This window comes from Pituophis catenifer, unplaced genomic scaffold, assembly GCF_029215685.1.
Source record: "Pituophis catenifer annectens isolate HBS135680 unplaced genomic scaffold, rPitCat1.0.hap2 SCAF_2, whole genome shotgun sequence".
Lineage (NCBI taxonomy): Eukaryota > Metazoa > Chordata > Lepidosauria > Squamata > Colubridae > Pituophis > Pituophis catenifer.
In genome coordinates, this window is record NW_027256882.1 from 4863401 (window position 1) to 4886336 (window position 22936).

Consider the following 22936-nt stretch of genomic DNA (forward strand, 5'->3'; position numbering starts at 1 on the left):
GATTTGCCTATTTTGACTGTGGAACAGGAAGGCCCCTAAAACAAAAGGCTCCTTTTTATGATTTTTATTAAGATTATAAGGGCATAAAATAGAAAATAAAAGTAAGAAGGAATTGGGAAAGGGAAAGGAAGGGGAAGGAGAAGTGGGGGATAAAGGGCAAAAGGAAAAAAGAGAGGAAAAAACTTTCCCCAGCATAATAAAATACAAAATGAGTTATACAAAGGCGGCTTAGAGAGATCCTGAATTCTGGATCCTGTTTAAAGAGCTTTGTGGGTCCAGAGGTGGCCTGGATCAGGGGTGAAATGCTCCCAGTTCGTACCAGATCGCCCGATCCAGTAGCGATGGAGGCGGGTGGTTCAGAGAACCGGTAGCAAAAATCCCTGCCCTCCAGTGGTGGGTTCCTCCCGGTTCGGCCTGGTTCTCCCGAGCCGGTAGCGGTTATGATATGATGTCACCGAACCGGTTCTGCCCCTCCCCCGCGCCCCTCCCCCCGCGCCCCCCCCACCCGCGTTATTCTTACCTTTTATTTGGCCCCACCCCCAATCTATTGCTGCCTCCTGAGTCCCAGCTGATGGCTAGAGCGAAAAAAAGCTGCTTAAACTCTTGCCATGGGGCTTCAAAGGGCCGCCCTACAGCTGATCAGTGTTAAAAGAAAACAAATGAGTAGACCGGTGCCTGCAAAAAATAAATGGGTAGATCGGTACAGCTCTGCAAGCAGTTAAAAGCCTGGTAGACCAGTACCTCTGCTAAATCCTAAAAAAACTGTCACATGACCATCAAGCCACACCTATAAAATAAGCCACGCCCACAGAACCGGTAGTAAAAAAATTTAGAAGCCACCCCTGCTGCCGTCCCCCCCCCCCATGCCCAGCTGAGCCGTGTGATCATCAGAGGCTTTTTTTCTTTTAAATGCCTCTGACGATCCCAGCTGAGTTGGCTGATCGGCAGAGGGTTTTTTAAATTGGGATCGTCAGAGCCTTTTGAAAGCATTTTTTTACAACATCTTCCCGGAAGAGGTTGTAGAAAAAATGGTTTTAAAAGTAAAAAAAAAAAAAAATTGGCCATGCCCACCCAGTCACATTACCACCCCCAAGCCACACCCACAGAACAAATTTTAGATTTCCCCACTGGCCTGGATCCTTTCCAGGGATGGGGGGGCTGGAGGGGTCAAACTCCCCCCTGGCCCAGCACCAGCCTCAGCAGCCCAGAGCCAGGTGCCCCCCAGCAGCTGAAGTCCGCATCTGCCCCACAGTTGTGTATCTGACACAGCCACTCACACAAAGTCAGCCCCAGATCCAGGCAGCCTCTGTGGGGCCTCCCTCCCTCACCTGACCCAGGCAGAACCTCTGGGCCCCTCTCATGCTTCCCCCCCCCAAATATTGTGCTCTTCTCTTGAGTTCCCTCTGACATCCCCAGCTACACAGTCACACACACACACACACACACAGTTTCTTTCTCCAGCCCCCAAGAGCTGCAGAGGCTCTTGGGCTTCGCTTCCCCACGCAGCCATCCTGAAGCCTGAAGCTCTGGGCTCCTCCGAAGCGGAACTGAGCAACTGGCCAGGATCCAGCAGGCAACAAACCTCGATTCTTCATCAGGGCAGCTCGGGGACTCCCCTCCTCCGCCCCATGGCTGGGTCTCCAAACGGGGCAGCCACAAGGTCCTCTGCCCCATTGGAGGTGGCTGAAGGGGCCCTTCCCCATAACCTCATTATAGCTCTCTAGTCCTTTCTCCATCAGTTAAAGCCCATTGAAGAAAGGAGTCCCTGACTTATGACGGTTCATTGAATGACCTTTTGAAGTTACAATGGCGTTGAAAAAGTGACTCTTTGCCTAATAGTCCTTCTTTTTAAAATATTTTTTATTGCTCTGAATGTTTTTTTTTAATCCTTTCATGTAAATACCGGATTTTAGCTTTGTTGTATGTGACACAGAGTCACTTGTGAGATGGGTGGTTATATAAATTTGAGATAGATAGATAGATAGATAGATAGATAGATAGGATAATAGAGATAGATAGATGATGGTAGATAGACAGACAGACAGACAGATAGGAATAGATGAGGGAGAGAGAGAGAGATGATAGACATGATGATAGACAGACAGACAGACTGATAGACCCTAACACTTATATTTTGAATAGAAGCAGACAGTAGAAGCTTATTCGTTCACATCATGTGTTGTTCATTCGTTGCAGCCTCTTTAAATAGGTTGCAATTTCTGCCCTTGAAGGAATCTCCTCGTAGAGCCTCCACGGCTTCTGCCGGCCTCAGTCTCCCTAGTTCTCTCCTGGGTCCTCTCTGATGAACCTTAAAGGCTTCTCTGCTGACCGGAGCCTCCCAGAGAGAGGATCGGAGGGGCCAGGAGGAGGAGGGGGAGGGGCGGCCTCAAAGGCTCCCTGGGGGTTGGAGAAGGCCCCGTCCAGGGTCTCCCCTCCCCTGGTGGCAAAGGCCCCGTATGGGGGGAAAGGAGGGGGGGCTGCTTTCAAGGCGGCCTCTGGTCTGCTGGGTTTCCCAGGTGCCTCTTTCCTCTTCCACCAGGCGCAGAACCTGCCTCCCAGGTGAGGCCAGGGGAGTCCAAGCCCCCCATGACTCTTGGGGGGAGCTTCCTATGGGCCTCGGCTAATTCACACAAAGTTCATCCATTTCCTCTGGTTGGTTGGGAGGCTCAGAATATTTCCCCATCCCTCTTTCCCCCCTTTTATCTCAACCCAAATGCATTGAAGGAGGTTTTTGTCTTTCTTCCTTTGCGTTTCTATGGCAGTGTGGTTCTTTTTTTTTTTAATATCCCCTTCTATTACATCTGTTTCTTTTGAAGCCTTCAGAGGTGAAGCTCTCCAGTCCAAAAGCTGGAAGAGGAAAGGGGACAATTGTGCCGAACTCTCCGTTGTCCTTGAGAGCCTGGGGGGGCTCCTGCCTGAGGCGATCTGCGCTCCGATTGGCTGCTCTGGGTGGAAAGGAGGCGTTTCCCCCTTTTCCCGCCTTTTTCTTCCGTGGCCTGTGAGAGATTTACCTCAGGAGGTTCCTGAGGGTTTTTCGGCCATTGGGACCTTTGGGGTTGAGCCTCCTCCAGGTTCTCCCACGCGGCCTTGCAAGGGGAGGCATTGCCCACAGGAGCCCAACTCTTCTCCTTATTTGGACAATTCCTCCCATCACACACAGGCCGAATCTTCCTGTGGTGGCCCCAAGACCCCAGATGAGGGAGGGGAGGGGAAGTTCTGTGAAAGTCCTGGGGAGCCAGTCTGGATGAGCTCTGAGGGGGGGAGGCTCAGTTGGAGGGCTGCCCAGGGGCATCTGGGGTTGCTGGGGAGAAGGGAGGGTCTTCCATTCAGGGCTGCTCCATTGAAACCCCCCCCCCCACTTTCCCCCAGAACTGGTCTTCCCCTCCGGGGCAAACCAGGAATGGCTGAAGGTGAATTTCTTGGAGGTCATCTAGTCCAACCCCTGCTAGACCATTTATACCATCGAACAGAGGAGACCCTATATACCATTAGAATCTGAGCCCCAAAGAGGGAGGGAGGGAGGGAAGGAGGCATTGGGTGCCAAAACGGAGGAGGACCCTCTGGTTGTGAAGGAGACAAATGGCTCAAATGGCTGGGTGAATGTAGGGGGGGTCTGAGATGCCCCCCCAAAGGGCTCCCCACAAGTGCGTGGGGAGGACTGTGCCTGCTCGCATTCTGGTCCTCCAAAGGGGCCTTAAGGGGAAACAGAGCAAGGGGGCCTCCAAGCAGGAGGGGGGTCCCACCACTCCCCCTCCCAGGATCTGCCCACCCTCCTTCCGAACCAGTTCTGGCTTCGAACCCAAAGTAGCCAGGATGGTCAATCTAGAGGAAGCGGAGGGAGGAGCCTCCTGTGGTGGCAGGAAAGAGGAGGAGGAGGATGAAGAGGAAGGAAGGAAGGATTCCAGGCTTTCCTGCTTCTAAAGTTTATTCTTTTAGAGCAAAGCGAAGGGAAGGGAAGTGACTCGGAGGACGAATAATGTAGATGAAGCTGCTGTGGGTTCAAAGCCAGGAGAGATGGGGGGACAGGTGGGCCCAGCGTCCCTGGGGACAGTCTAGATCAGGGTCTTCAAACTTTTTAGACAGGGGGCCGATTCACAGTCCCTCAGACTGTTGGGGGGGGACAGACTGGCTCCCTGGGCATGGCTAAGTGGTCATGTGACTGGGTGGGTGTGGCCAATTTAACAGTCCATTTTTTTGCCTTTCTCCTTCCTAAGCGCCTGTTTAAATTGTTTTCAAAGACTTTTAATTCAAAGCAGGACTTTACAAGCCCAGAGCTGCTTTTCAAGGCTGCACCGGCAAGATCTCCCCTCAGCCGGCCTCCCAGTTGGCTCCCCGGAAGAGAAGGCCCAGGGTGAGGGGCGGGGCTTAATCACACCACTCCGCGGGCCGGATACTTTGCATTGGCGGGCCGTAGTTTGAGGCTGGCTGGTCTAGATGGTCTCCACCCCTCCCTCCCAAGAAAGAGCGGCCCTGAAAGGAAGCTGGGGGGGGTGTCTCAGCAGGAGAAGGTCCAGGCTGCCATTCTCCTCCTCTCCCAACCTTCAGCCTCCGTTTCTCAGAGGCTGCAAACAGGACAAAGAGTCATCGGCCACTAAAGAAAAAATATCCTTTTGCATCGGAGAGCAGGATTAATTCATGAGTGCTGTAGAAAAAGAGATGGGGAAGAAAATCAGAAGATAAAAAGGCACTATTAGTATAAATAACCTATTTTTCTTCCCTTTCAGCCCCCACCCCCAAGGCAGGCCCAGACGGTTGACAGGCAGGGACGGAAAGAGGGAGAATCCGCCCATTTCAGGGATTCCTCCCCATTTCCTCTCCAGGGGATTCTGGAATTCTCCCTAATTGTCTTAATTAGAGGGTTAATCAAGAGGGGAAGCCCCCTTCCCTTCAGACGATTCATGTGAACAGAGAAGATGGGGCTGGGATGGGGGGGAGCAAAGGGGGGAGCCTGGGGGTCACTTGGCCAGAAACTGAGTGAAGTGTCACAAGGAGAAGGGGGGGTCAGGAAGAACAGCCCACAACGTTGTGGCGCTCCCTCCCCGAGGGAGGAGATTTTGTTCAGGCATGGTTTTTTCAAAAAAAGGAACAAATAAGTCATTAAAAGCCACCAATAACTTGTAGGAGAGGATGAGATGAGGGCGAAGAGGAGAAACTCACCTGCAGGAGGTTGGATGGGAGTTGCTGGAAGGAAAAAAAGACCCAATCAGGACCCTTCATGGGCTGGAGGACTCAGCGGGATCCCCTCCCCATCGATAGCCCATAATAGGTTGCAGGATCTTCACTTATAGCCCCTCCAAAAACAGAAGTTCCCAAAAATGTTCCTCAAGGGGCCCCTCTTGGCCACCTGCTAAGCTTGAGGAGAGGCCTCCCCTAGAGGGTCCCCTCCCCACCACCTCTCCTCCGCCCCCCCAGACTCACCTTTCTTGCTCTTCAGGTAGGAGAAGAGCCCCACAGCCAGGAAGGCCACTCCTATCACGGCCCCCATGATCCCCGTCCAGAGTTTGCTCCTGGCAGAGCTGGAGGAACGGGGCTCTGGGGAAGGAGAAGGAGCCTCACCTGAGCAGGAGGATCAGGCGCACCTTCCCCCAGGAGGCTCCATTCTGGCTCCCCCCACAGGAGGGGTCTCTCCCCCTTCTCAAGGCAGGATGAGGTCCCCAGATCAGGAGGGGAGGGAGGGGAGGGACTTACCCCACTGGACGGTGATGGGGACCTCCAGGCTGGCATGCCCCACCTTGCAAGTGTAGACATCCCCCCGTTGGGGCTGGGTCTCCAGCATCACCTGGAGCTGGTAGGTCCAGTCTCCGTTCTGGAGCTCCTCCCCAAAGGCCATGCCCTCCTCCTCCGGCCGCCCGTTCTTCAGCCACTGGACCTCGATCTCCACGGGGTAAAAGCCGGTCACGGTGCAGAGGAGGATGGTGTTGGGGGAAGAGGGCTCCATCTTGGTGGGGGAGATGGAGACGGTGGGCTTGGCTGGAGGGAAGGAGGGGAAGGAGCTACATGAGAGACACAGGAGGGCCCAGAAGGGAAGACCAAGTTGGTTAGTTCAGGCCAAGATCTCTTTTCACTCCTAAAAATATTCTGTCTTTTGAGTGTCTGTGGAGATTCTCGGTCTTCCAGGTCATGGTTCTCCCAAAGGGGCTTGGTGTGTTCTCGAGCAGACGATGAATTACAGAGGTGGATTATAATGGTAAGTATTTATTTACCTCACAGCTACAGCTCTAACACAATTCAGAAGAAGTACAATACGAAGAACCTTGAACTCAGCCTGACAGCTCTTTTATACCGTCAGACGGCTTAACCAATAGGAACATCCAACGTTCCAAAGGATCCCAACAGGGGCCAATTCTCTTGAGCATGCTCAGAACACAACACCCCTTTCCCCTGGAATGGTGCATGCATAATCCTCGAGGTATGCGGGTCGATGTCGGAGACGCCCTGAGCGCCTCGGGCTCGCCCTAGGCAGGTGTTCTGGCTGGACAGGGACATTCCTACCCCTAGGACTTTCCACAGACCGAGCTTCAACTGGATCAACATGCACTGGCCCTGGACTGTCTTCCTGTACCCTGGGTGAGTATTCTCGAACTGCCCCTCTGCTACTGGTAAGTGTTGGATTGCACGGTTCGTTATTCCAATCGGGAGAATGGGTGTCCCCAAACCCCGGCTCAACCCTATCCATACCCCTGCCCGTCTGTTCACTAAGCTCAGTAGGCGGCACCTTCCTAGCCCTGATTTGATCCTGGTGCTGACGCCAGACTCTACCTTGACCCATATCTATTTTATAAGAACACGGCCCGGTTATCTCTATCACCCATCTGGGAATCCACAACGGGGAACCCCCATAATTCCTGGCATAAACTGAATCCCCCACCCCGAAGGGTCTGGTTGTACTATGGGAGTTCAGAGGTTTACTAGGGGCATATAGAGGATGCAAGCGATCCAAAACTGTCTGTAAACGCCAGCCCATAAGTAACTCTGCGGGGCTCCAGTTCGTGACCGGGCAGGGTGTCGTGTGCTGCACTATCATATACTCAACCAAACGCTTCAGCCACGCACCCGGGCCCATACGGCCAAGCGCGTCCTTTGCTGAGTGAACAGCCCTTTCCACAAGGCCGTTAGCCGCTGGGTCGTAAGGCGAGATGAGGCAATGCCAAATGCCCAGCCTTGCCAGAAACAGCTCGAACACTGATGCCGTCAGTTGAGGACCATTATCCGACACCAGAAGGTCGGGCAACCCATGTGTGGCAAAAAGTGCGCGCAAAAACCTTATGACAGCGTCGGATGTGGTGGAGTGCATTAGCACCAATTCCACCCATTTCGAATACGCATCTACGACCACTAAGAACATCTGCCCATGGAAAGGGCCAGCAAAATCTAAATGTATGTGGGACCACGGACCCATAGGTTCCTCCCACTCACAGGCTTTTTCTTTAGGGGGCAGTGGTCGTGACTCCTGACAACACTGACAAGAGGCCACCCAATCTGTGATGCTTTTATCTAGGCCGGGCCACCAGACGTAACTTCTTCCCATAGCTTTCATCCGGACAATACCGGGGTGACCGGCGTGCAGTGAGACAAGGACGGTCTTTCGAAGTGGCTGTGGGACCACCACCCTGTGACCCCAGAGTAAACAACCCCCTTGGGCTGATAATTCCAGTTTCCTGGAAACATACGGTTGCCAGGGGGACCCCAATTTCCCCGAAGGCCACCCTTTTAACCCAGTCCAGGACTTGAGAGAGTTCAGTGTCACGAGCAGAGTGGCAGGCAATGTCAGCAGCAGTTAAGGCAAAAGAAGAACTGTCAATCAAAAACACAGCTGAAGCAGGTGCTGGGTCACATAAGAAGGTGGTCACGGGGCAACGACTCAGAGCGTCTGCATGGGCCAGATGCTTCCCAGGCACGTAGGTAAGTGTATATTGGTAAGCAGCCAAAAAAACGGACCAATGGGTAAACCTGGGGGACAGGATTTGTGGTGTTTGTTGATCACCCACAAGCAAACCTAATAAAGGCTGCTGGTCCGTAGCTAAGATAAACGGGCGACCATAAAGGTAGTAATGAAAACGCTTTACCCCCGCCACAAGTGCCAAAGCCTCTTTGTCCAGTTGTGAGTAATTCCGTTCAGCGGGAGTCAAGGTACGGGAAAAAAATGCCACAGGGGCTTCGGACCCATTCAGAAACCTGTGGCTAAGGACGGCGCTGACCCCATACGGGGAGGCATCACAAGCTAGAATAAGTGGAAGATTTTCACAATACTGAGTTAGAACAGAATTTGACACAAGCAATTATTTGACCGCTCTAAAGGCAGCAGCGGCTTTCGCGGTCCAGTTCCATGGAGCACCCCGGTCCAACAGCCGGTAGGAGGGGCTCTGCCACGGATGCCTTATGGGGTAGAAAAACAGCATAAAAGTTTAAAAGGTCGAGGAAGGCTTGAAGTTCAGATTTGCACGTAGGAACAGGAGCGTCCAGGATAGCTTTAGTTTTCGCTTCTGTAGGATGAATTCCTTTGCTATTGATTAAGAACCCCAAAAATTCAACTTGAGGTACAGCAATGCTACACTTAGACTTCTTAACTTTGAGTCCTACACTCCTAAATTTGGACAGGACACAACGAAGGCGGTCCATCAGCTGAGATGTGCTGGTTGCAGAGACCAGCACATCGTCAAAATACGGTAGCACTCCGGGAATTCCATGGAGGAGCCTCTCCATCAAACTTTGGAAAATTCCCGGGGCTACGCTCACGCCGAATTGCAAGCGGCGGCATCGGAAAGTTCCCCGATGCGTGACAATGGTCTGTGCAGTGGCCGTCTCATCATCCACAGGCAACTGCTGGTATGCCTGTGCTAAATCTAACTTGGCAAAGACTGACCCGCTTCCCAAGGAATGTAGCAAATGCTGCATTACCGGAACGGGATAAGCATGTGACAACAATGCCTGATTAATAGTAGCCTGGTAGTCTGCACAGATTCAGATTGAACCATCCGCCTTAATGGCGATGATGGTTGGTGTCTCCCAGGGGGTGTAATCAACAGGTTCTAGGACCCCCTGTGCAATGAGTTTGTCCAATTCTGCGTCCACCTTTGGGCGCAACGCCAAGGGAACACGGCGTGGTTTTAGTCTTCGCGGTTGGACCTGGGGATCCAAACTAAAAGAAACAGGGGTGCCTGTATATTTTCCCAACTGGTCATCAAATACCCCTGGGAATTCCTTACATAATTTGTCAAGTTCAGTAGACCTAATGGCATTTACGCCCTGAACGGTGAGACCTAAGGCATCGAACCAATTAAGCCCTAGGAGGCTTGGTAGGGGCCCATCCACAACCACCAATGATAAATATCCAGCAAATCCCTTAAAACGAACCCTGAAAGAACCAGAGCCCACCACGGGAATTGCCCCCCCTTGGTAATCTCGCAGAATCACATTGCAAGGGTCTAGCCTCCTTTTTGAAATCTTCGGAACAAGACGTTTTATGGTGGCCCAGGATATGATGGAGGTGGCTGACCCTGTGTCCACCTCCATGCGGCACGGCCTTCCCTCGATGTACACAGTGAGGTGGATTTTATTTTTAATGAGCCCTTCATCTGGAACGACCATATGGACTGTGGAGAAGCTCCGGGCATCGTGGCTGCACTTTGTCGTCAGGCGGAATCGCCGTTGTCCTTCCTGGTTACTAGGAACCCTCGCTCTAGACTGCGGCTGCGCGGACCGGCAGGCTCTTGCTTTGTGGCCTTGCCGGCCACAGCGGTGGCAGACGGCATCTTTAAACCTGCACGAGGCACGTAGATGGTCCCCTCCGCAACTATAACACTCAGTGACTGCTCCTCTCGGTGACTTAGCCACGAACGTTTTAGCTCTCGCCTCATGTACTCTGCAGACATCCAGCTCGCCATCTAAGTCGGATAGGCCACCCTCACTTGTCTTATTCACTAATAAAGCTTCCCTATTCGGCTTGGGTGGGCTTTGTCCCCGGGGCAGCTCCGCAATTGATAGATTAGCCAATTCTGCCGCGCAGGCCTCATCAAGTGCCATTTGGAATGTCAGTTTATGGTTCACGATTAAACGCCTTTTAAGGTTCTGATCTCTCACTCCGCTCACTAGCCTGTCTAAGAGATAGTCATCCAGGTTCACGAAGTCGCAATGGCGTGCAAGCTTCCTTAACGCGGCGACATATTGGTTTATTGTCTCCCCAGGGGCTTGATCCCTATGGTAGAATTGCTGTCTGCGGGCAATTCTAGAAGGCGCAGGGGCGTAATGGCGTTTCAATTTATTCATAAAAGCCTCCCACGTTCCAGCATGTATGGATTGAGGGGCCATCAACGTCATAGCGGTATCGAACATTTCGGCCCCACAGAAACTGAGGAAATATGCGCGTTTGCGCTCGGCAGACAAGTTCGTGTAGTCGTTTGCGATTAAAAAACAGTCAAAACGGGCCACATATGCCTCCCAAGTCTCAGTAGCCAGATTGAACGGAGGAAATGTCTGTGAGTATGCCATTATCGTTGCATCTTAAGACTCACGACTCTCCTCACCTCAGGCTGTCAGTTTACCTCAGGCTCAATTCACACCTACTATTGTTAATTTGCCAGATTCAACATCCCATCCTCGTCGCCAGTGGTGTGTTCTCGAGCAGACGATGAATTACAGAGGTGGATTATAATGGTAAGTATTTATTTACCTCACAGCTACAGCTCTAACACAATTCAGGAGCCTTGGTAGTACAGTGGTTAATGCACCCTGTTATTAACACAGCTGCCTGCAATTTCTGCAGGTTCGAATTTTACCAGGCTCAAGGTTGAATCAGCCTTCCATCCTTTCTAAGGTAGGTTAAATGAGGACCCAGTTTGTGGGGGCAATAAGCTGACTTTGTATAAAATATACAAAAGAATGAAGGCTATTGCTTAATGCATTGTAAGCCGCCCTGAGTCTCCGGAGAAGGGCGGCATATAAATCAAATTAAAAAAAAAAAAATTCAGAAGAAGTACAATACGAAGAACCTTGAACTCAGCCTGACAGCTCTTTTATACCAACTGTCAGACGGCTTAACCAATAGGAACATCCAACGTTCCAAAGGATCCCAACAGGGGCCAATTCTCTTGAGCATGCTCAGAACACAACAGGGCTTTTTTTCCAAAAGGCAACTGGAGTTTGTTTTTCCATGAAGACATTTCGCTTCTCATCCGAGGAGCTTCTTCAGTTCTGACTATCCGAATTGAAGCTTCTTGGGTGAGAAGCAAAAGGTCTTCAAGGGAAAACAGAGTCTATTTGCCGTCTGAAGAAACTCCTTTGGGACGGTGTTTGGAGTCCTCTTCCAAAGCGAATGGCAGCAGGGAATGAAAAGGGATCCTGAGAAATGGGGAAACCTAAATCCTTCCGGTTGGGATCAGGTGATCTCATCCAAAGGGAAGAATCCTCAAAATAGGCAAACCCCACAGCAGAATAACAGAATAAGAGAGCTGGGAGGGACCTTGGAGGTCTTCTAGTCCAACCCCCTGCTCAGGCAGGAAACCCTCCACCACTTCAGACAAATGGTTGCCCAATCTCTGCTTAAAGACCCCCAGTGATGGAGCCCCCACGATTTCTGGTGGCAAGCAGTTCCACTGGTTAATTGTCCTCACTGTTAGGAAGTTTCTCCTTAGTTCCAGGTTGTTTCTCTCCTTGATGAGTTTCCATCCCTTGTTTCTTCTCTCAGTCAAAATGAAACCACATGTTTTAAAATTAGGTGCAATACTGGAATATTTATTGATTAATAAAATGTATTTGTTGCCCATCTCATGACGAAATGTCTCTAGGCGGTTGACAGCATTTACATCAGGCCCAGTGGGGTGAGAGGGTCCCTGAAGGAGCCTGGACTCAGGCCGTGCAGGGCTTGGGAGACCATGGCCAGCACCTTGACTTGCACCTGGAAGGAGACTGGCAGTCGGGGCACCTCACGGAGCAGTCGTGGCACATGGGTCCCCTTAGTGACTGCAAAAATAGCCCATGCTGCCCCACTCTGCACCAGTGGAAGCCTCCAATCGCTCTTCAAGGGGAGGCCCATGTAGAGTGCATTGCAGTAGTCTAGAGGTGAGAGGACCAGGGCTTGAATGACTGAGCACAGGGACTGTCCTGGGTTTCAATCACTTTTCAAAAATTGGGTATCCTCAGTATATGGGGGACACCTCCACCCCTGGGGACGGATGAGCTACTACTATATAAAGGAGAAAAATGTGGGTTAGACAGCATCAACAGCAGATGGAGTCGTAACTGGCTGACCAACCGCACTCAACGTGTAGCCCTCAATGGAACTGCATCTACATGCAGGGAAGTATGCAGTGGAGTACCCCAAAGGCTCTGGTTTAGGCCCAGTACTCTCCAGCATCTTCATCAATGACTTGGACGAGGGGATAGATGGGGAACTCATCAAATTTGCAGATGACACCAAACTGGCAGGAATAGCCAACACTGCAGAAGATAGGCTCAAGATACAAAAGACCCTTGACAGACTTGAACATTGGGCGCTATCTAACAAAATGAAATTCAACGGTGGAAAAAGGAAGGTTCTACATTTAGGCAAGAAAAACAAAATGCTCAGGTACACTATATGTAGTATATAGTAGTAACTGTGATCTTGGAGTCCTAGTGGACAACCATTTAGATAGGAGCCAGCCATGTGCAGCAGCTGCCAAAAAAGCCAACACAGTTCTAGGCTGCATAAACAGAGGGATAGAATCGAGATCACGTGAAGGGTTAATACCACTTTATAAGGCCTTGGTAATAAGGCCACCCTTGGAATATGGCATCCAGTTTTGGTCGCCACCATGTAAATAAGATGCTGAGACTCTGGAAAGAGTGCAGAGAAGAGCAGCAAAGATGATTAGGGGACTGGAGGCTAAAACAAAGAACGGTTGCAGGAACTGGGTATGTCTAGTTTAATAAAAAGAAGAACTAGGGGTGACATGATAGCAGTGCTCCAATATCTCAGGGACTGCCCCAAAGAAGAGGGAGTCAAGCTATTCTCCAAAGCACCTGAGGGTTGGACAAGAAGCAATGGGTGGAAACTAATCGAGGAGAGAAGCAACTTAGAACTAAGGAGAAATTTCCTGACAGTGAGAACAATTAATCAGTGGAACAACTTGCCTCCAGAAGTCATGAATTCTCTAACACTGGAAGTTTTTAAGAAGATGTTGGATAACCATTTGTCTGAAGTGGTGGAGAGCTTCCTGCCTGGGCAGGGGGTTGGACTAGAAGACCTATTCTACTCTATCTCATACAGCGGCTTCATGTAGATGTCGTAAAGGAGGGGAGAGAGTCCTGAGCCCTGGGGAACACACAAGATGGCGGCCATAGAATGGCCCTCTCCCTCCCTCCTGAAGGTGGTCAGCCGAGCCCTCCTCCCCCTAAAGCAACCGGATTACCCGGAAGGGGGCTGTGGGGGTGACCCTAGGCCTTCCTGAGGGCTCTAACTCCCCCTTCCTTTCCCTCCAGAGGGGCTCCAGGGGTCTCTTGAGCCTTTTTGGGACCCTCAACTCCTCCGTGGGGAGAGATGGGGTGAAGGGTCAGGAGAGGCCGCATGGGAGTGACCCTGTCCAGAGCCCTGGCAACCTTTTGATTTCAGGATATACCAAGGCTCTGGAGGGCCATGCCAAGATCCTTGCTGAGGGGGGGACTTGGGGTTTTTGGGAGGGACACCCCCCCCCAAGACCAGGCTTTGCCTGCAACTGTTCAAATCTCACCAGGCTCAAGGTTGACTCAGCCTTCCATCCTTTCGAGGTAGGTAAAATGAGGACCCGGATTGTGGGGGCAATAAGCTGACTTTGTATAAAAAAGAACACCGCTTGGGGGGGGGCGAAAGCCCTACTAAGCAGGTATATACAAAAGTATGAAGGCTATTGCTTAATGCATTGTAAGCCGCCCTGAGTCTCCGGAGAAGGCCGGCATATAAATTGAACCAATAAATAAATTGAACCAATAAACTGGCTGGCCTCCTTCCCAGCTGTTCTGTCCCCGTAGCACGCACACACCCCCACAGACGGCCCGGAGTTAATAAACCACACGACAAAACTCTTTGATGATAAAGCTGTCAACAACCCAGTGGCTAGCTGCCAATTCAGACTTTACTCACTCAAAACAAAGATTAGCCTGCCAGCATTCCGATAAAATAGGCAGAGTTTTCAACAATACCAGAATTAATCCAAATGCAGTCCGATAAAGCAGGCAAAGTCCAGTAACGCAGAAATCATGGATTAGTTCTAGTTTTTTGCTCGTCACAAACTGAACCGGCCACCACACCCACATTTATACCCTGTGGGGTGTGGTCCAGTGACTCAGCTAATCTCTGCCATGCCTTCCCCTCTGCTGTGCACGCTTCTCCCTGCGCCTCTGGTGAGGGTCCAGCCAGCACTTATCTTCCTCGTCGCTGTCCACCTGTGGCTGCGGGGACGTGCTTGGCTCTGAGCCTATCGTTTGGCCTTCGGTGTCCTCCGGAGGCATTGCCAGAGAGGAGGGTCCTGGAGAGGGAGGCCTTGCCAACTCCTCTTCCTCACTCTCAGAGTCTGCATCTGTCGATAGCCCACGCTCAGGCAACGGAGCCACAACACCAGCCAAAGGAACCGGACATTCCTGGGGAGGAGGTGCAGAGGGGTCCGACTTCTTGATGGCAGCCTCTGCCTGGATTGGGGGTGGCAGGGGTAGGGATCTATAGGGGAGGTCTTGGGGAAAGGGAAGGTGGGGGCAGTAGGAGCTGAGATCAGGCAGAACCCAGGATCACATCTGAGCCTTGGAGAGGATCCCTCTTGATCTCCTCCTTCCCCAAATGCTCCCACTGGCACAACTCTTGGACGGATTAATGGGGAGGGGCGGGTCTGGATGACTGTTTGAACAAAAATGCAAATTCTGGATGAGAAAAAAATCTATTAGCAAGAAAATGGATGAAGCAAATTTAAATTGCCAAATTCTATTTAATTCGTTTTAAATAATTATTTTAACTTTTGTACAAATGTTTTTATTTTGGCTGTTCACCGCCCTGAGTCCGAAAGGAGAAGGGCGGTATACAAATGTAATAAATAAATAAATGAATGAATGAATGAATGAATGAATGAATGAATGAATAAATAAATAAATCAGTGGAAATTGAAAAGTTTGAATTTGGCATTTTTATTGAAAACATCTTCAATTCATATAGATTATTTTTAGTAGGTAAACAAGGAGACTATCAGGTGACATGAATACTTTTTATAGCTCAACCCAAAATAAATTTAACTTTATACAAAAATGTACTATTAACATTTGGTGGTTCCAATTTGATCAGATGGGAGTTGCTGGAGAAAGGTTTTAATTCACTCCTGGATCCACTGTTGGATCGGAACAAGATTTTTTTTTCTCTTTAAGGACCCCCCACCCCTCCCAGACACAACTTTCTCCTTCTGTCCATCCAGGAATTTAATTTAATCAACATTTGGAGACCTCTCAACTTCAAACAGCAGGAATACACAATACATTTTCTCTGCCTCACACTTTGATATTCAAGATTTATTTTTAATATCAACTTTGATGCAGTAAAAAAATGTGACCCAGATTTACGTTTTTCTTTCTGATCAAGCACCCATAGAATCGATGCTGATTTTGGAAGGTTTGGGATAAAAGTATTGCCATTAGATGCTCCTTTGTTCGGGTCCATTGAATATAGCTAAATTAATAGAAGTGAGGAAATGTCCATATTAAATATTGCTGGAATGAGAATTATTTCAAATATGCCAGACAAGAAGAATGTTGAATTGATAGTAAGAAATAATTCAATGTTGAATATTATCAATCAGGGGATTATTATCTCCAGAAATTTATCCTCTTTGGTGGTAAAGATATTTTAAACTGTCTCTCAAATTTGAGAGAATATCATCTCCTTGTGTGTCCAATCACACTTGGCCAATAAAGAATTCTGTTCTATTCTATTCTAAATTCTGATATCCTATTAAATGGATGTGATCCTCCTCCTAGCTTTGCTGGGAAGAATTTAGGACTGAAAATGAGTTTTGCCTCCAGATGAAATATGTGGAGAAGAAAATCTCTGCCAGTTCTCCTGAAATATTCAATTATTTAGGGAAGGAGCAAAAGTCCAGGATCTCCCTCTAAAAAATCTTTCTCTCTTAGGATGGGCTATTTTTTTCCTCTTATGGAAGTAATATCTTATTTAATTCTGTGGCCACACATAATTTTTGGGCTCCCAATGGGAACCTCAGACTTAGGCAATTCTTAAATGGGGATGCTTTAAAGACTTTTCAGTTTCCATCAAAGGAGTAAAGTTTTCCTGGAAAGGCCAAATTTGCAAATTTGCAAAAGTGCAGCTGAAATCCTAGATTTGCACAATGCTCAGTCTCTGGAACCGTATCAGTTGAGAGAAATAAAAGAAAAATATTATTACACAGTGAATGTAAATTACAAAAACAAATCTAGGCAATTTGCAAGGAATCTGGAAGAGAGAAGTAAACAAGGGATGAATGGAAGTAGGATGTGTTTCTTATGATGTAAAATTCAGTTTAAGGTTTGTGGGTGTTTTTGGACTCTCTCCCCCAAATCCAGAGCCTCCCCAGGAAGGAAGAGGGAAGGGATTTGGCTGCAGGGGAAACTGAGTCTGTGACCAAAAAGGGGGCTTCAAGGGGGGCTTTTCTCCCAGACCCCCAAAATTGGCTGAATGAAATTTCTCAGCCTCTCAATCAGCTTCTGTTCAAGGCAAAGGAAACGCCAGACCAGGATTCCGCCTGATTTGGGTTTGATTCACAATTATAAATTCTATCTGGATTGATTGATTTTCATGTTTAGTTTATTTATTGCTATTATTAGTTTATTATTTATTCTATTATTTACTTTATTGTTTATTTAGTTTCCTTTATTATTTAGTTAATTTATTATTATTCTTTATTTAGTTAGTTTATTTTATTACTTATGTATTTTATTTATTAATTTTTTATTTTATTTATTTATTTAGTTTTTCATTTATTTATTTTTCATTAATTAATTAATTTAATTTTATATATTCATTTATTTTACTTACTTATTGGATTTAAAAGATGTGGGAGTGGAAATGACTCAGACTAAAGAAACCTGGCGAGAAAGGACAGAAGAATTCGCTTTCATGGATTCCCTTTGAACATTCATTTTTTTATTCTAAAATCTCAAAGCCCCCCCCCCTTTATTGGCCTTCTGGAAAGGGGTCCAAATGGGGCTCTGGGGCTTAGCTGGGGGGGGGCAGAGAGGAGGAGGCAGCCTGAATCCCCTGAAGCCTTTTAATTAGTCTCTTCATTAATTAATTTTACCACTGAATTTGAATCCTCCTTGCTTTTTAAATGACCACTAAATCTTCATCCGGGAGAGTCTCAATCAAGGAAAGGAAAGGAAAAGGGGATACTCCCCCCCCAACTCACCTTTCCGGCCAATCACAGAATTCCTCTGGAGAATCTCGTAGTTGTGCCGGCAGATGGAATCCACAGAGTCCTTCATGATCTGCAGGAACTGCTCATCTCTGTTCAATCTGTCCACATAGGGCTTCATCAAGGGAGTGACAGCCATGAACTTCCCGAGGTCGCTGTCGAAGTAATAGATCTCCTGCCGGTCGTAGAAGTTCCTCTCCAGGAACCGCACCTGCTGTGTCCCATTGAGGAAGCGGCACTCGTGCTTCCCCTGGAGCAGGAAATGGGCTGCAAGGGGAAAGAAGAGGGGAAGGAAGACCGTCAGGAGGGACTCCAGGGCCCATCATTCCCAGCCACCAGGACAGGAGGAGGATGGACTTGGGAGGCAAAGGGGGATGGAGGGGAGACTTTCTGTGAGAGACTCATTGACAGACGCCCCCTGGAGGACGGAAGGGGAATTTGGGGGTCCCAGGGGTTCCTGGGGGTCTGGAAGGGGGGGAAAGAGGGGGGTATTTCTTGCTGTGCCCCCTCCTTCCTCCCAGGGTGGAAAAACGCAGGCAGAAGTTCAACCGGTCCAGCAGATGTTCTCTCGGCTGGGGACTTTGGATCCTGAGGGGGCTTTTTGTTCTTTGTACAACCTGCAAGCCGCCCAGAGTCCCCTTGTAGGGAAGACATCACAGAACAGATTAAGGGAAGGGACCTTGGAGGTCTTCTAGTCCAACCCCCTCCTCAAGCAGAGTCTGGGGAGGGGGAAGAATGGGGACATCCAGAGGGATCCTTCTGGGGTCCCCCCCCAGCCCCTCTCTCCCCTCAGCCCCCACTTTCTCTGGTTACCCCCAACTTTTCTTCACCCCCTCATCTTCAGCCCTTCTAGGATTTGGGGGAGAATCGGGGATCTCTCCTCTCCCCCTCCCTAAACAGCCCCCCAAAGACCACCTCAAATGGAGGCTCTCCAGCCCCCTTCAGGAAAGGGAGAGATTTGGGGAGCCAATTGAGGGGAGCAACTCAGAACTTCCCCCCCATCATCAGTCCCCCCCCATGCTGATCGGGCGATGGGGAATTATGGGGTGGGGGAGTCTTGGTCTCCTCCCCAAATTCAAAGCCCCCCCAGAAGGGTTCGAGGCTCAAATCCTGCCTGATTTTCACAGCCTCAAATGAAAAAAATGAACTTTTTGAAGCTGCAAAAATATTTTTACTTATATTTTTGGTGGCTTTGTATTTGGTGGCTTTTTATATTTGTGGATTCAGGTCTCGCTTTCGCTTTCCGACGCCTTCCTCTTTCCATGCAGGGAACTCTCGAGGCAACCGACTTTGGGGGCTCCGTATTCGGGTACAATGGGGGGGTCTGGAAGCTCCCACTCCCACCCAGGCACAGTCACGGGGGGGGGCAGGGGGGCCCCGAATGCGTCTCATCCTATGACCCCCTCCCCACCACAGTCACAACGAAGGGAGACGGCGACCCCTCTTCTTCCCTCTGGGCGAAGTGGGGCGAGCGAGGGAGCGGAGACCACGCGGAGATCGAGGTTTCTGAGGCTTCCGCCTGTCTTCCCTTCCACCCCTTTCCCCACTACTGGGGTCTCAACCCCTCCCTTCCCCCCCTTCCCCCAGGAGCCCTCACGGCCCCTCCCAGCCCCTCTCCTCCCCCCGCCCAGCCCCCTCCTTACCGGGGGTCTCCTTCCCGCCTTCGCTTCCGGGGATCCGGGCCAGCGCCCCCACCAGCAGCATCAGGGGGACCCCAGGAAAAGCCATGGCTGCTGCCCCACCAGCGCCCCAAAGGGAGAGGGAGAAAGTCGCGGACGCTCCCAGCCCCAGAGGCGGAATCGGTGGGTCTGTATGGGGGGGAGGGGCGTTTTCCTCGAACTTCGGACTTGGGCGTGCCCAGGAAAGCGGAAGGACCAATGGGAACCCTCCCTTCTGCGGCGTCATCGGTCTCCGGGCAGAGCCTCCCTTGACTTCACCGCAAGAGAAGATAGTTCAGCGCAGAGAGAGAAGCGGAGACGGTGCGGGGGGCCCTTCAGTCTTGGGGGGCTGCAGCTCAAGGGGCGATTCAGGTCAGCCCTGGAGCGGAGTACAGGCTTCCTTTTGCCCTCCCGCCCCCCGGGATCCGGCGTAGAGTGGGGCTGCAGTGGAGGAGAGAAGGGGAGGCGCAGCCCCACAACCAGCGAGATCTTGGGGGTCCTCATCGTTGGGGGGGGGCTTCCTCAATCATGTGGGGTAAGTGCCCTCCCCGCGTCTCCCGGAAGCTTCTGCCTTTTGTTCCCTTCCTGGCAAAGGGGCTGCCCGAGGGCCACTTTGACCCCCAGCGCTGTGGGGTTCTCTGACCCACCGCAAATGGCAGGTTGGTTCTGGTTGAAGATAGAGATATTTTGTGTAAAGAGGTTAAAGAGGTTAGAGATACAGAAATGCAGAAATGCTGCATTCGTTGCCGGAACTCATACCGCTGGACGTATTTCGATGGCGTTGGGGCGTAGTGGTCCTTCAGCAGCATCTGGAGCGTTTGCCTCGAGATGATGTGGACCGAGTTCGGTTCCGACCGGGCTTCGGCCATATCGAACACCTTGGGTCCACAATGGCTCAGGAACAGGGCTTTCTTTCGCACGTCTGGCAGCCCCTGTAGATCGCTGGCCACCAGGAAGCATTTGAAGCGGGACGTGTAGGATCCCCACTTCTCTTCCGTTGGGTTGAAAGGCGCTGGTGGTACGTAGGCAGATTCTCCAGGTACTCCGCTCGCTCGCCTGGCTGGATTCGGGGTTGCAGCTCTCTTGTCGGCTCGTGGCTTCAGCTCTTTCCGTGGCTTCTGGCCTCAAAATCGCCAATTTTAAATTGGGTGAACCTCTTTAATATAGAGTGAGAATCCAGCAACTAACCTGGGGAAACAGCTCTCCTTATATACCCTGCAGCTGTGGCAATCAGCCAATCAGCTGAGGGCTATTAAGTTCAAACTTTCCCGCCAAAACTATATACATAACAGAGGGGTCCCTCTCCGTCCTCCAGGACGGAATGTGGGGAGAAAGTGGGAAGAGACCAGGCAGAGATCGAGGCTGTTGGAGGCTCTGGACAGGGGTGGGTTCTAAATTTTTTTACTACCGGTTCTGTGGGCGTGGCTTATTTTGTGGGTGTGGCTTGGAGGTCATGCGACTAGGTGGGCATGGCCAGATGGTCAGTCTCATTTATGGAAGGTCCTCGCACTTACGACCAGTCCTCGTACTTACGACCCGACTCATTTGTTTGCTTTTAACACTGATCAGCTGTAGGGCGGCCCTTTGAAGCCCCAGGCAAGAGTTTAAACAGTTTTTTTCCCTCTAGCCATCAGCTGGGACTCAGGAGGCAGCAATAGATTGGGGGTGGGACCAAATAAAAGGTAAGAATAACGTGGGTGGGTGTGGGTGGGAGAACCGGTTCGGTGACGTCATATCGTCACCGCTACCACTCGGCCGAACTGGACCGAACCGGGAGGAACCCACCACTGGCTCTGGAGACCCAGCAGCTTCCCCACTCCAGGGGTCCTTCTCAGCCCCCTCTCCACCCAACTTCTTCCTCGCCCAGCCCTCTCCTTACCGGGGTCTCCTTCCCCACTTCGCTTCCAGGGATCCGAGCCAGCGCCCCCACCAGCAGCATCAGGAGGAGCCCAGCAAATGCCATTGTCAAGCTTCGTTGTTATCTCCAAATAAATGAATTTCCAAACGCCCGACCTTTGAGGAAATTTTTCTCTTTATTGAGCATAACGAACTGACCCTGACTCAATGCGTAGTTACTTTGGCCCCCCCAAAATCTCCCTTTCCGGTTCCCAATTCTCTGCGTCTCATTGGCCATCTTCCAAGCCACTCTACTCATCCCATCTCTGTCATTTCACAGGAATGCCCCCCTCCCATCTCTATCTCCGTGGAGACAGTTCTTCAGGGGAAAAAGTCGGTGAAAGTTCAAGCCTCTCCTCTCATTCCTTATGGCAGCTTGGAAGCTGACATCCATGGATGCTGCCCCACAAGCGCCCCCAAAGGGAGAGGAGAAAGACGCGGAGGCTCCCAGCCGCAGAGTCGGAATCGGTGAGTCTGGATGGCGGAGGAGGAGTTTTCCTCGAACTTCGGACTTGGGAGTGTCCAGAAGGAGCTGAAGGACCAATGGGAAGTCTCCCTTCTGCAGCGTCATCGTTCTCCGGGCAGAGTCTCCCTTGACTTCTCCAGATGAAAGAGAGTTCGAAGCAGAGAAAGGGGGAGGGGGATCCATTCAGTGTTGGGGGGCTGCAGCTTCAGGGGGGCTGTTTCCTGGCAGATCCGGAGGGGAGTGTGGACTTCCTTTTGCACCCACCCTCCCCCCGCATGATTCTCATCCAGTCTCGCTTTCTCTGTGCACCTGGAAGGGTGGACTAGATGCCCTTTTAGTTCCCACAGGGCAGCGTCTCCAGGGATCGCCCCTCCAGGGGCTGACAGAAGCCAAAGGTCGATCAGCCCAGAAGTGGGGATCGTCTGAAGCCTCCGAAGGGGATCCCACCTGAAAGGGATCAGGAGGGATTTCCTGGCCGTGAGAACCAATTAATCAATGGAGCAGCCCCCCCCACCTGGAATTGGCATCCCTGGAGATCTTCAAGAAGAGACTGGGCAGCCGTGGTGGTATAAGTAGAAAGAGGGCAGAGAAGAGCAACAAAGAGGATGGGGGGGGGGCTGGAGGCTAAAACATGTGAAGAACGGTTGCAGGAATTAGGTCTGGTTGGTCTAGTGAAAAGAATTAGGGGTGGCAGGATAGCAGTCTTCCAGTATTTGAGGGGTTGCCAGAAAAAAGAGGGGATCCACCTTTTCTCCAAAGACCTGAAGGCAGGACAAGAAAGGATGGAGGGGAACTGATCAAGGAGAGACGGAACCAAGGAGGAATTTCTGGAGAGCAACCAACCAGAGGAACAGAAGTGGCCTTCAGGAGTTGTGGGAGCTCCATCACTGGAGGCCTCCAAAAGGAGACCGGACTACCATTTCGTGGGATTGGCCTAGGGCCTCCTGCCAGAGCAGGGGGTTGGACTAGAAGACCTCCGAGGTCCCTCCCAACTCTGAAATTCTGGGTTCTCCGCTTTTGTTTGCACTTCCAACTGTCTCCTCCAGTGGGTGAAATCAAGAGACACTCTGCCCGGAGACTGATGATACTGCACAATGGAGAATTCTGATTGGTTCTGCTTCTTCGGGCTACTCTCCAGGCTGACTCTGAGAGAAGGAAGCTCCTTTTTAACCCTTTCCCCTCCACTCCGCTGAAGATGATGGGACCCAGCCTGAGAACGAAACCTTCGGAAAGCGACCCACAAGTTGAGAGAATGAACCTTCTCCCCCCAAACTCTTTATCTCCCACCCAGTCCAGACCCACCAATTCCGCCTCTGGGGCTGGAAATGTCTAGGTCTCCCCATTCTTGGGGGGGGGGCATTGTGGGGCAGCATCCATGGGCTCTGCTGGGCTCCTCCAGCTGTTGATGGGGGTGGCGCTGTCGGGGATCCCTGGAAGAGAAGGGGGGAAGGAGACGCCGGGTAAGGAGGGGGCTGGGAGGGACCCACGGATGCTGGGGGGTGGAGAGAGGAAAAGGGGGG

At 50.9% G+C, this 22936-nt stretch overlaps 2 protein-coding genes across 2 annotated transcripts in view; one reads left to right on the forward strand and one right to left on the reverse strand.

The window, feature by feature from the left end:
- The window catches only part of LOC139311676 (uncharacterized), a 396884-nt gene that overhangs the window by 87868 nt on the left and 286080 nt on the right, over positions 1-22936 (forward strand).
- LOC139311644 (H-2 class II histocompatibility antigen, E-S beta chain-like) lies at positions 3908-19172 on the reverse strand. The gene is made up of 6 exons (XM_070936129.1): positions 19040-19172; positions 17391-17663; positions 5689-5970; positions 5419-5532; positions 5158-5181; positions 3908-4642 (listed from the first exon to the last, which is right to left on the reverse strand). Exons 1-6 carry the CDS (start codon positions 19122-19124, stop codon positions 4629-4631), a joined length of 792 nt encoding a protein of 263 aa, XP_070792230.1. The 5' UTR covers positions 19125-19172; the 3' UTR covers positions 3908-4628.